Genomic DNA, 12,969 nt, shown 5'->3' with positions numbered 1-12,969 from the left:
GTTTGAGGGAAACTCTGTACAGTTTTCCACCTCCGAGAAAATATGGAAGGTTGTCTCATGCAAATGATGCGTCAAAACCTCTAATATTTTGCTACCTAAATGCCTACTATAGTAAATAAAATATTTCTAATACCTATTTAAGCAAGAAATCCATTTGAGCCTGGACACCTTATGGACATTTTGCTGAAAATACTTTGGGAAGTACTGCTCAGATGTATGTTTCATGATTTCTGAAGTGTTAATTCTCCTAACCAAGCTTTATTTAGGGGCATTGTCCACAGGCAAATTGCTTTTGGGGAAATAAAAGGCAATGTAGCATGGCTTTTGTCCAAGTAGCTTCAAATTTAGTTGGAGTATCAGCAACTGTGATCCTCCTCAATTAGTCCCCAACATCAGGGAAAGTATATGTCACTCTAAAGTTACCATGGGCTCTGGGAATATAGTCGAGAATGGATTTCCTTTGAAAAACGCATGTGCATTTGGTTGAATTAGATTTTTCCCAGGTGAAGCAATGTGAAAATAGAACTCAACAGTCTCTTGACCTTAGAAAGTGGTCTTTTCCCATAAGAGAGATGAGAGTCAACACAGCTGAGATAAATATATTTGTCGGAATGATATTTTTCTGGCTCTACACTAACCATTTTACTTAATTTCTTACCCATATAAACTGAGTTTTAATATTCACAAGGACCATTAGTACAAATTCTCTTGCTAACAGATCATCTGCTTCCACACACCTTTGCCAACATTTAATACTGTCAGTCTTTAAAATTTTGGGGCGGATGAAATTATATTTTAAAATTCACAAACATTAATTTTAATCAGCTTTCATGTTTGTTTACTTTATGTTTTTTTGTCACTTATGTATTCATATTCTCTGTTCATTTATTTTTCTCAGTAGGTTATTTGTCTTTGTTTTTCTAATACTCTGGACAATAAACATTTGTCTTTTAAATATGTTGTCATTATTTTCCCAATCAGCAGTGACTCTTTTCACTATCTTTTTAATTTCAATTTCATGACACATGAACGTCATACGCAATGTTAGTTATAGGTTAGTAGATTGAATAAAGACAGAAAAACTTTAAATGTTCTTGGTGATTAATAAAGACAGAAAATTTTTAAATGTTCTTGGTTTAAAATTTTAAATTTTAAATAGCAAGTCACAATATTATACTTTGAGAACTGGAAGGGGGAGAGAGAATTTAAATTGTCCTCTGAATTGTCACTTGACTATTTCCAAGAAATGAGGCAGTTGAGAAGAAAAACTAACAATTCATTTGCGTAAATTTGTATTATGTGTGTTGGGGGGAGTGTTTATAGCTGAGAACAACTGAAAAAATACAACCAAAGAAAATATTTCCTCTGCTGTACTCACACTACTATAGAAAAATCCTATTGGGGATGTGAACAACTAATGTAAGATTGATAAATAACCTCAAGTTGACAGATCAAGGGCAGTTTAATTTCATAGGTGATATTTTAACTGAACCTTGAAAGATGGTAATATTTAGGCAGACAAAAAAGAGGAAAAGGACAGAGATGGAAAAGTACAGGGTAACTCTGGAGACCATAAGTAACACAATTTAGCAGAAACGTAGGCTGTTTAAAGTGGAGTGCTGGGAAATTTGGAGGTTGAGCTGTAAATTGACATGAATGCTTTGCTTTGTACTCATTAGCACCTGGGAGGAATCACTAAAGGCTTTGGATCAGAGAAGCAATATGATCAGAACTCTGCTTTAGGAAGATTAATCTGGGAGCCTGGAGAGGGCCAGAGCTGGACAGTGACAGGAAGAAAATCTGCAGGAAGCTCTTGAATTTGTCCAGGGAAGAGCCAGGGAACTCCACTCTTAGTGATAAAAGTTCCAGTGCAGGACACTTGCTCAGAGGTGACAGCCTTCTTGCTGCCTTTTCAAAAGCATCTTCATGCTCTTTCAGCTTTTAAAAACTTGGGAAAATGTGGTCATATTGATTTCTTCTCCTTTTCCTTTATATCTAATTATTATTATTTGAAATATTTACCTTTGCAATTGAGGATTTCTCCCTGAGAAATGAAATGGTCAATTTCAATTTTAGGTATCTTAGCCTTTTAATTTCCTCTCTTCTTAAATTTGATTACAAGTTGCTTTTCTTTCCTTCTCTGTGGTTTCTCACCATCTTCATGATGATGTTGCACAGGTGGCTGGCCCTCTTATCTTTATGACAGAGCTGTATAGTTTGTGGAATTTTGTACTGTCTGACTTAAAATGTCACAAAAACCAGTTACCACTTGAGGAAAATAGTAGCCCCCCCCCCACAGTCCATAATTGAAAAATGTAATTGAATCAAGCCTTAATTTAGTATAACCAAACTGATATCCACTGTTCAGAATCTTATCCCATCTCTAACCCCTAATCCTCCAAGGTAAGATTCCTTTCTTTTTTCTTTCCACAGTGATTCAAGGTTTGCCTAAAATCTTTTTTGGGGTCACTGGTTCAGAGATTTTACAGGGTTTCCTACGTAACATGCTTACAATATTCATCTGGGATTTCTTTTATACCCTAGTGAAGCATTATATATAATGTACTGAATTCAACTTTATGAATTTATAAATTTGTGTCATACTTGGAAATCCTACTTCCTTATCTATATTACCAACTTCTTGAAGACAAGAAATTATGCACTTGACAACATACATTCTGGGTCTCGTTCTAGTTTTTATTGCCATTGTCAGTGATCCTTCACACAGTTTAAAAAGTAAAACCTACAACTTTGAGTGTTTTTTAAGAAGTTTTTGAACAGAATCCTCACAGATGCACTGTGAATTAAGTAATGGACAAATTTTACAAGCAAATTGCTTGAAGTTAGATAGTGTATCTTCTCCTAAGCTCTGTCCATACCAATTGGCCTGACTGCCAGGATCAAATCCAATATCTTATTTTCTCTTATGGTTTGGATGTGAGATATCCCCTAAAAGCACCTCTGTTGATGCAGGAGTGTGCAGAGGTAAATTTATTTAAGGACTGTGAGAACGAACTGTAACATAATCAATCCATCCTTGTTTGAATGACTGGTTGTAACTGTGGGCAGGTAAGGTATGAATGGAGAAGGTGGGTCATTGGGTGTTTGTCTTGGAAGGGTGCATCTTTCCTGTGACACTTTTTGCCTCTCTCCTGCTCCATGACCCTGGCACAAGCCAGCAGCTTTCCTCTGCTGGGCCCATCTGCCATGACGTACTTACCGCCTAAGTTCGGGCCCAGAGCAATGGAGTGGACCATCTGTGGACTGAGACTTCTGGAACTGTGAGCCCCAGATAAACTTCTTCCTCTAAGCTGTTCTTGTCAGACATTTTGATCACAGCAACATAAATGCAAACTAAAACAATTTACCCGTTCTATCAATTTACTATCAGGATCCCAAACGTTCAGATTAGCTAAGATGGTGAGTCCAACCTATATATCTAGCACTCTATTTCTAATCCTTATATGTTCACAAACCAATTAAAAATAATTGAACTATCTCTGAAATCTGTAAATCAAATATCTCACATTATGATCATTTCTGACAAGTTCATCTGACTTCTCACATATATCTAATCTCCTTATAAATTTATCTTAAGGAAGTGTTCAATACACTTAGTCTCATCTCTCTTCATATTTTCATTTTTATTTTTTTGCCTTGTCTGCTATGGAGTGTACATCCTATGACCTACGACTTCCAATCCATGGGACACAATTCTAATAATCTATAGATAATCACAGAAGGAAAAGAAATCCCAATTCAACTTATTTGTTTAAACTGCATGTTTCCCTGGCACTTACATGCTATGAAAATTTTTGTCTCACTTCTTTTGATATAGAAGTATCTTGGATTAATTATCTGAAACCCATAATCATGCTGTAATAGCTTCTGTTGGAAGACAAAACAGAAATTTACTAGTCTTCATGCCTTCTCTAGGAGCCCCATAAATATGCCTTCCTTCTTTTGCTATAAAATTGCTTGAATTATGGTGTGTTTTGTCAGTCTTTGCTCTGCTTTCTTATTTGTTTCTTTCTCTTAATAGCCCACTGACCACCAGACTTTCAGTCCTTCCTCTCCATCAAAACTGCACTTTCCATTACTCACCAATGACTTTTTCCTCACGAGATCCAATGATTAATTTCAATTCTCATCTTACTTAAACTGTCAGTAGATTTTTGCATATTTAATCATTTCTCTAAAAAGCAAAACAAAATACTATTAGTCTTTTGAGGTAACCCCTTCTGGCATTGCTCAAACCTCTTCTTAGACTTTTCCACACTTGGTCTCTCAATCTAAATGTTGGAGTGCCCAGGAATCCATCTCCTCCTTGACCTCTCATCCTGACAACATGCTGATAGTCATTTAGCTATCTTGCCTGACCTCTCCCTTAAGTTTTCAGTTCATATAACAAATTCTCCTGGACAGCTTCTCCTGGATGAATATTTGTAGGAAGTCAAACATGTTCTGGAAAGTTTTAATTTCTCCCCAAATCTTCTCTTTCCTTAGTCTTCTCTGTCCTATTTAATGGCACCTTAATTTGTCTAAGTGCTTCAGAAAGAAAACACTATAAGTCAGTTTCTGGAAGGAATATTCCGTTTCCTTGACTTGCTATGTTCAGGTCCTGCTGTCTCTATCTTCAGAAGTCCTGCTGTCTCCACTTTCAGAATATACCTTCCAGCTTGATCTCAGTGCTTATGACCATCCCTAGCAAAGTCAGTGTCCTCCTCTCCCTGAAATATACTCAAAACTTCCATATGTGGGCTGTTTCCCGATATCTTTTTTACGCCTTAGTCGCACTTCTCTCCATACAATAGCCAGTGTGATGTTTTGAAAGATTAAATATGATTGCCATACTCAAAACCCTTTGACTTCAGAGCCCACTTGGAACACACAGTCTCCCCTCCACAGAGCATATATGAAGCTACATGATCTAGCCAACCTGTCTTAACCTCATCCCCCCATTCCCCAGTACTCCATGGTATTTTTAGTTGTAGTGGCTTTCTTCCTTTGTATTTGCAGACTTTTAAAAATTGCATTCTCTGTGCATATGAAGATTTTCCCTGCAGTTCTCCCATTGTTATCTTTTAACTTCATTCAGAGCATAATTTACATACTACCTTCTAAAGAGGACTTTCTTGATTACCTACTTGAAGTAATCCATGCTAACTTCACCCCATTCTGCTATCAGTGATAGACTAATAACTGAATGGTGTTAATAAAGACATAAAGCAATCTACTTAGTGTTATACTTAGTGTATAGTTTCAGCTTTTCCCAGTAGACTATAAGCTCCTCGAGAGCAGGTTCCTTGCTGTATTCACACCTCTTAGAATAAAGTCCTACAAATAATGGGTATCCAATTTATTGATCAGCATTGCAGTCTGTTTTTAAACAAGAGCTAAAATCCACGTGTCCTCAGAACTTGTTATGTCCCTATAACTGAAATTAAGGGATATAAGAAGAAAAGAAAGAGAAAGAAAGAAGATAGGAAGGAAGAACACTAAGGAAGGAAGGGGAAAGAAAGAAGTAAGGGAGAGAATGAGAGTAAGAGGAAATAATTGAAACCCTTGGTCAGTTTCATATCTATTCCTGAGAACAAGGCAGCGCAGACAGGACAAATCAGCCTGCAGTTATAAGGTGGATTCTCCACTTCTCATTTGATCACAAAGGCTTTGTAGCATGAGTCTGGTAGTTTTACCTAAAGAATGGATTTCTATGATGATTTCATGCATATGAACATATGTCACTTCCGCTTCTAAGTTGGATTTTTCTTTAAGAGTCCTGAACTCAATGATTTTGAATGAACCCATACATAAATTAAATTAATGATGATGAATAGGATTGAAATGCGGAAGCTCCCTCTGGTGGTTTAATTTGTACCTATACAAAAGCAGTGCAGAAAGAAGATGCTGCTCACCGTGGGCCCAAGAAGATGATTAAAATATTCTTCTTTGCTCACTGTCCTCCCCCTCTTCCCTTCCTCTTCCTTCTTCTTCTAATGTGAAATGTAATTATAAGTGAGAGTGGGAACCTCTAAAATGATAGTTAGCAGAAAGAATTATGGAGAAGCAACTTCTGGAAAATTAAAAGGAAATGAAGAAGACAAAGAGAAGCCAACAGTCCAAGCCTAGGTGTACTGTGCTTCCAAGTAAACATTTTAAAAACAGGTTTTCTGTACACTTAGCTAACTGCAAAGTAAATACATCTCTAGCCTTGCAAAGCAGGGATAGTGAGTGTTTCCTTCTTTGTTTGACTTTAACCTTGCTTTATTTGCTTGTCCCGAAAAACTGGTCACTTTACACCAGTTTAGAATTCTCCAGTGGATAACAAATTTAAAAAATGGTATTATGGTTATTTCTTTTAATCTTTTCCATACTTGAATTCTGCAGTTATTTGTACCTTGAACTTCTAAGAATCATGTGAATTATTTGGATGGTTGTTTTTTCAGAGTTTTAGGGCATGGTTATATAATCACTCATTTTCTCACTTTTATTGGTACAAACAATTAATTCTCTTTCTTTTACTCCATTTTTTGGGGGGGTTTGTTTTGTTTTGCAGGGAGGAAGCATGTTACTGTGTTCTGTAACTCCTTCTGCCTCTGAAAGATTTTCCATCTGAACTTTTTTTACATTCTACATACATTTTGTAATTTCACCTCTTTTCATGAGTTTATTGATTCTATGCAAATGATTCTGTACGTTAACTTGTTTTTTATCTCTAATTTATCATTTAGAACTGCCTTTTAGAAATTTCCTCAATAGTATAGTTCTAAAAGAGAATTAACCACCCATACCAAGGAACAGATATACCCCAAACTAGATTTGTTCTACTTTCTCACTTCTGTATTATCAATTATTGACTCTAACCAGAAAGAATGATCTGGTCACTTTGTATAAAATTACCAAGAACTTTATCTTCTACTTTCTTAACTCTTAAAGGGAACCAACCAGAAGCCAAATCCCATTCATTATGCTCATTAAATAGCTTTTCCTTCCCCTTCCTCTTATTCCACTGATTCTTCCCAAGTTTATTCTCATTTTTTCTTATGTATGGGAATGGTCTCTTTGTTGGCTGCCATGACCCTGTCAAATCTTTCTAACCCAGGCTTTGATAATTCCATTTCTTTGTTCATTAATCCTTAATATATTATCATACACTATAAAATGAAATCTAAATATAATATCCATGGCACTTAACCACTGTCCCTCTTTAACCCCCAAATCTGGCCTAGCTTACTTCTTTCCTAACTTTATTTTTATTGAATAAAAGTAAGGCCATGGATTTTATCTCTGTCTGGGAAAGTTAGCAGATTTTTATCCTTAACAAATTGCTTCTAAAAATAATAAGGGTATTAAACATGGGAAAACAAAATCAAATTTGTTGTTATAACAGTAAAAAATGCTGTAGTATTTTATATTGTAGTATATACAGTAAAAAATACCAGTAGTCCATTTCCCCCAGATAGTTTAGAAGAAATTTGAAATATAATGGAGCATCAAGCATTTGATCAAACACAACCTTGTTTCTTGTTACATTTATTATTTTTGTCTTTAAGTGTATGTAGAGTCCTTCCTTATGTAATTTCTGTTGATTATTTCTCTGTTAGCATCAAGCACCCTAAGAGTGGCACAAGGATCAGCAGTTGCCCTTATATGCAAGGTGCTGTGGAGTGTGCCTTTGTCCCAGCTGCTGAACCAAATTGCTTAATAATTATTCATAGCACATCTGTACTTGTTCACTCTCAATTTATAATACTCTAAACTTCTTTTCCTTTTCAAATTATATTATTAATAATATACGCTTTAAAATACCATTGTGAAAGATACCTAGGCTCTGCAGATAAGAGTAGTGAGATACAAAAAAATAAAAAATAAAAAAATAAAGTTGGTCCTTAGAAAACTTTTTGGAATTATCAGTAGAAAGCTTTGAGTATTTGACAATTTGCATTGAACCTAGTGAACAGATACAGTTGTGAAAGATAAGTTTATACTCTGTGTGTGGTGCCAAGATTACTTTGAGAATGGGGAAGCCAGCCAGCTAAGTGACAAGGAGTTGTTGAAACAAATACTTGGAGTGGGAGAAGTGATATGGGTTAGAAGCAACTAAGAGAGTCATTTCAAGGTGAGATGGGAACTTGAAAATCAGTGGGAAGTCAGAGATGGAACTTGAAGCAGGAGTTGATAAGCATTAGGGAGGAAAACAATTTTTTTTAAGACACTTAAGACTGATTGCAGGGGAGAATGGTAGAGACCAGGGAGGAGAATAAGGAGGAAATTGCAGTATAAGTCAAAGATGAAAAATTGTCAATGTAAGTGTGAGAGTTTTTTCAATAGCAAGAAGGAACTGATATTGAAATATGCCACCCAAATTGGCTCACCTCAGGGGAGCTAAGGTGACAGGCTAATGTACTGGAAACAGATGGTTTTCCATCCCCTTTCAATAAAGTGTGAAGCTAGACTCCCTGATAGCAAGTCAACAAATATAAGGGCTTTGAAATTCATTTGTATTTATTGGACTCTGCTATTTATGCTTGTATCTTCGGATACAATCAAAGATATCTTGAGTCCACGGTTTGGTTTTCTTTTGTATTTCTAGGCAAAAACTGCAAAGGTGGTGATGAGAATAAAGATCTTGTTAGGCTGGTACTTTACAGCTTTCCATCAATTTACCTAGGAAACACTGAATAACAGATGTAGTTTTAGGTCCAACCTGGAAGGGGCAGGGTGAGAGAAGATTTCTCTTAACTAGTGACTGCTAAGGGATCTTGCTTTTTTGAGTTTCAAAGATGAGAAAACAGAGATTCACAGAAGTTCCATAACTTGCCACAGGCCCTGTGGTTAGTCATATTTGGACGATGATGCCAGATTCTGTTTTCCTTTCTCTCTGCTCCAAAATGTCCTTTCAAACAGTCTTACTCTGGCATTTCCGCTATCAACTTATATCATCCTCCCTTCCTTCTTGTTACTAGGAGTTGTTGACAATGGAGATTCTCTCTCTGTTTAGCACCTTACTAATGTATTTACACTCTACTCTCACTGTTTTTTAGCCTCAGGGGTTGGAAATTCACTTTGAGCCTTTTAACACATTGGCCTTTACATTACCCTTAGTTCTCACTTAAAGTCATTTGTCAAGGCTTGTTGATTTTACTTCTATCTATAGGACTTGACTGTCACTAGTGTAGTTCAGAATTAAAATATCTTTCCTTGGGAATGCTCAAGGAGTCTGTAAACAGTTTAGTAGATTTTTTTTCCCCTCGACCTCTATAGATGCCAGATGCATTTGTTAATACCAGCCTTGGTATTTCACTTTTCTGTTCAGCAACCAGCAGGTGTCTTTGTCTAACACAGAAATCTTTATGTGTAAGTAGGAAGAATCAATCAAAAATAAATAGAGAAACACAAGGAAGATCAGTGGCATAGAAGGAGAATGGGGAGATGGGAACTGAAATCTAATTCTGTGCATGTACCCAACTATTGTGTATAACTATAATGCTCTAATAAGAGAAAAGAAAAGAAACGAAAAGAAATCTTAGCCTAGTAGTCAATCATCTGTTTCCAGCCTACCCTTAAAAATATTTCCTTTTAATATTATCTCCATGGCCCCGTCTTAACACATAAACGAAAGTGTTAACCATTTTCTGGATTCAACTTATATAGTCTTTTATTTATTTATTTATTTATTTATTTAGGGTACCAGGGATTGAACTCAGGGGCACTCAACCACTGAGCCACTTCCCCAGTCCTATTTTTTTGTATTTTATTTAGAGACAGGGTCTCACTGAGTTGCTTAGCGCCTTGCTAAGTTGCTGAGGCTGGCTTTGAACTTGGAATACTCCTGCCTCAGCCTCCTGAGCCACTGTGATTACAGATGCTCCATGCCATGTATTCTTATATCTTCATCTATCAGGATTTTTTCCTCTTTTTTCTTTGTTCATTTACCAAATCAGTCTCCTCGAGCTACTCTTTCTCTCTTCTGCATCTCTGGTAATTGCTTCTTTCTTTACACCTTCTGCCACTTTGGGCCCTTGCATTCTTCTGCTGGCCTGGCCCTCACCCTCCACATTGCTGCCTTGATGATTTTTCTCCTGGGGCAGTCTTCAGCTCTCATTTCCCTGCTTGCAAACTTTGTTGCAGTTCGTTTGTTGAAGCAAGTTCTTGAGCTTGGCATCCAACTCACATCATGGCATTTTCAGATCTTTCACACCAGTCTTCCTTCTTGCTTGACTACTTTCTTGCACAGTGTACTTTTTTCTAGGTGTGTAGCTTAAGTTGTTGCATACACGTTTGCATTCTACTCTTTTCTGAAATGTTCACCCCTGTTTTTTTTCCACCTTAAGAACTCCTAGTTTATCCTTTAACTTGCTGTTCGACATGACTTCTTAACAGCAAGTGTTTCCCTGAGCATCTCAAATACATAATGTGCCTATTTTCTATGTAAGTGTTAGAATGTTACTGACTTTCATGTAATTCTGTAGCTGCTATCATGCAATGATACGAAGTTTTTTTGCATGTGTGACCTCTGTTTTAACTGTATGGGGGTACATACCTTATTCATATTTGCATCTCTAGCACTTAACATAATGTACTACAAGAAATAAATACTCGTTTATAATTTGGTTGAATTAAAATAAACTTTGACATATCCAGGCCCAACCGATGCTCCTGGTCTTTCCTTGGGTAGTCTCCTGGTGTGCCTTCTCTTTCATCACCTCCAAGTTGGAAGGATCCCTTCTTCCTCTAACCCAGAACACATTGCTAGCTTCAAAATTTTGACACATATAACTTGGGTTTTGATGATTGGGAATATCTTTTTCTTCTAAACTCTAAAAGAAAATTTAATTACTCACCTTTTATTTCATATTATTTAATATTTGTACTTTGCAAATATTAGAAGAAAATAAAAATGGGTGGAATAAATGAATGAGCTCATAACTCTTTTAACATACATCACATGGAAAAATTAAAAAATTGAGAACTTTAGACAAGTTTAGATTGATCTCTTTCATTTTACATATCAGATAATCAGATTCAGAGATTCTGTCATGTTTTTAAGCTCTTAGCATCAAGGAAGGAAAAATTTGACAAGAAATAGTTTCCTGGTTCCAGGGCAATGATTTTATGCATTATCAGTTATGCTGCTCTGACTCTTCAAGTATATGTTATATGAATCTTTTTGATTCATTCCATGGTAAATTAATTACTTATTTTTTCCAGTAGTAATTATGTAAATTATACAAATATCTCTGCTAGATTAGAATTTTTAAAACAATGAATTTTCCACTTGGATAATTTTTCAAAAGACTATAATAACACCCTGGAAATCACAACAGATTAAGGGAGAAGATATAGAATGATTATAAAATGAGATATTTATATTAAATATACTGTCATTTCTGAAAAAGACCTTAAGAAGAAAACTGCAAAGGTATTTGTTTTTACCCTTAGTACTCATTTAAAAAATTAGGGCATATTCAGTAGCAAATTAGCTTATCTTAAAATCAGTACAAGCATGTGATTATTCATATTCATAAGTATAAAACATAAATATTATGTATTTTCATTGAATGAAAAGCAGTTCAGTTTATTAATTTAGTTCTCTGATTTTGCATATTTGCATATGCATACTGTAACCCATATAAATGTGTGTAGCACCACGTATCATGGTGGCCATTTTATGCAAATAATTTGATTCCTCTGAAAACTGACAACATTATATATGTATTACAAAAGTTAATATTGAGGTTGTAAGCAAGAACATGTCATCGTTTTGGCCCCTGTGAAACATTACATTCCCAGAAAAGCTGGAGCTTAGTTTCTAACTGTCTTTTAATGTCTTCTCTTTAAAAGGTGAATAAGATTTGTGGCCATCCAGTAAGAACACCTACACAAAGCCCCCCTTGTTCTTTTGATCCTAGCAAGGAGAAGCATGGAATGAAGATCTCTCCAAGGAATGGTGAAGAGACACTTGCCAACAGAAGAAAGTAAGACATTTGTTTTACAACCAGAAAGAGAAATGAAAGTAAGCCATTAATTTTACAACAGAATAGAATGTGTTCATTAAGTAGACCCAAATACAGTATGGAAGAAAAAAAGATCAGCATTCATTAACTTTGAAATTCAGTGGCTCCACCTGTCCCATTAATTTGGAAGATAGATTCAGCTTGTGAGACCAATATAAAAGTTCCTGTGTTAATGGAAATTATTCTATATTATAATATGCTAGGTTCAGACACATGACCGTTGTGCATTTGAAATGTGGATAGTGTGACTGAGGATTAAGTTTTTCATTTTAATTGTAATCTAAATTCTACATATGACTAGTGGTGACCCTAATGGACAGTGTAGGACAGAATAAATTTAAATGATGTATTATTGAATTCAGTAGTACTGAACATTATCATCTCTTATAATTGGTTGGATAAAAAGAAGTGTCCATACAGTTTACCTGGAATGGTGAAAATGGTCATGTTTTGGTACAGAACAACTCACATTTCTACCATTATGCCCATCATTACCTCACAAGTTAAAGTCTTCATTAGTGTTCCTTTGCTTGATAATTGGTGCTTAAGCTGAAAAACTCTGAAAACTGTCATGACTGTACTTGACTATATACAAATAGGCCAACAAAAATTATGGGGGTGGCCTTTGTTTTGGACTAAGCTCCTGTATTAGGTTCCAGAATGGAAGCTGCTCCAATTCATAAATGGCAAATAAAATCCCATTAGCTCTCTAATTAAATCTATTGTCAATTTATCTTTGACAATATTTTTCAAGAGTAGCATATAGTAAAGTACTTACACATAATAGATGCTTACAGAAACAAAGGAAATAGGATGAGGAATGAAGAAAATAGTGAAGATAAAACAAATAAGGGAAGGAGTACTCAGAGATAGATTAGAATACTAAGGCAGGAATTGAGAAGAATGTTCAACTTATCCTTCTGGATCTGAGAAATATAGATATGCTTGTGCT

General features: G+C 35.6%; 1 protein-coding gene across 3 annotated transcripts in view; it reads left to right on the top strand.

The window, feature by feature from the left end:
- The window catches only part of Gpc5 (glypican 5), a 1,347,364-nt gene that overhangs the window by 286,775 nt on the left and 1,047,620 nt on the right, over positions 1-12,969 (top strand). For all 3 annotated transcript variants that reach the window (XM_047554610.1, XM_047554611.1, XM_047554613.1), the window contains exon 4: positions 11,845-11,978. In XM_047554610.1, coding sequence (XP_047410566.1) covers positions 11,845-11,978 — 134 coding nt within the window. The remainder of the gene's footprint in view (positions 1-11,844; positions 11,979-12,969) is intronic.

The sequence above is a fragment of the Sciurus carolinensis genome, chromosome 5 (genome assembly GCF_902686445.1).
Source record: "Sciurus carolinensis chromosome 5, mSciCar1.2, whole genome shotgun sequence".
In the NCBI taxonomy this organism is placed as follows: Eukaryota; Metazoa; Chordata; class Mammalia; order Rodentia; family Sciuridae; genus Sciurus; species Sciurus carolinensis.
The sequence above is the reverse complement of the archived record's forward strand: the minus strand, read 5'-3'. Positions and strand labels throughout refer to the sequence as shown.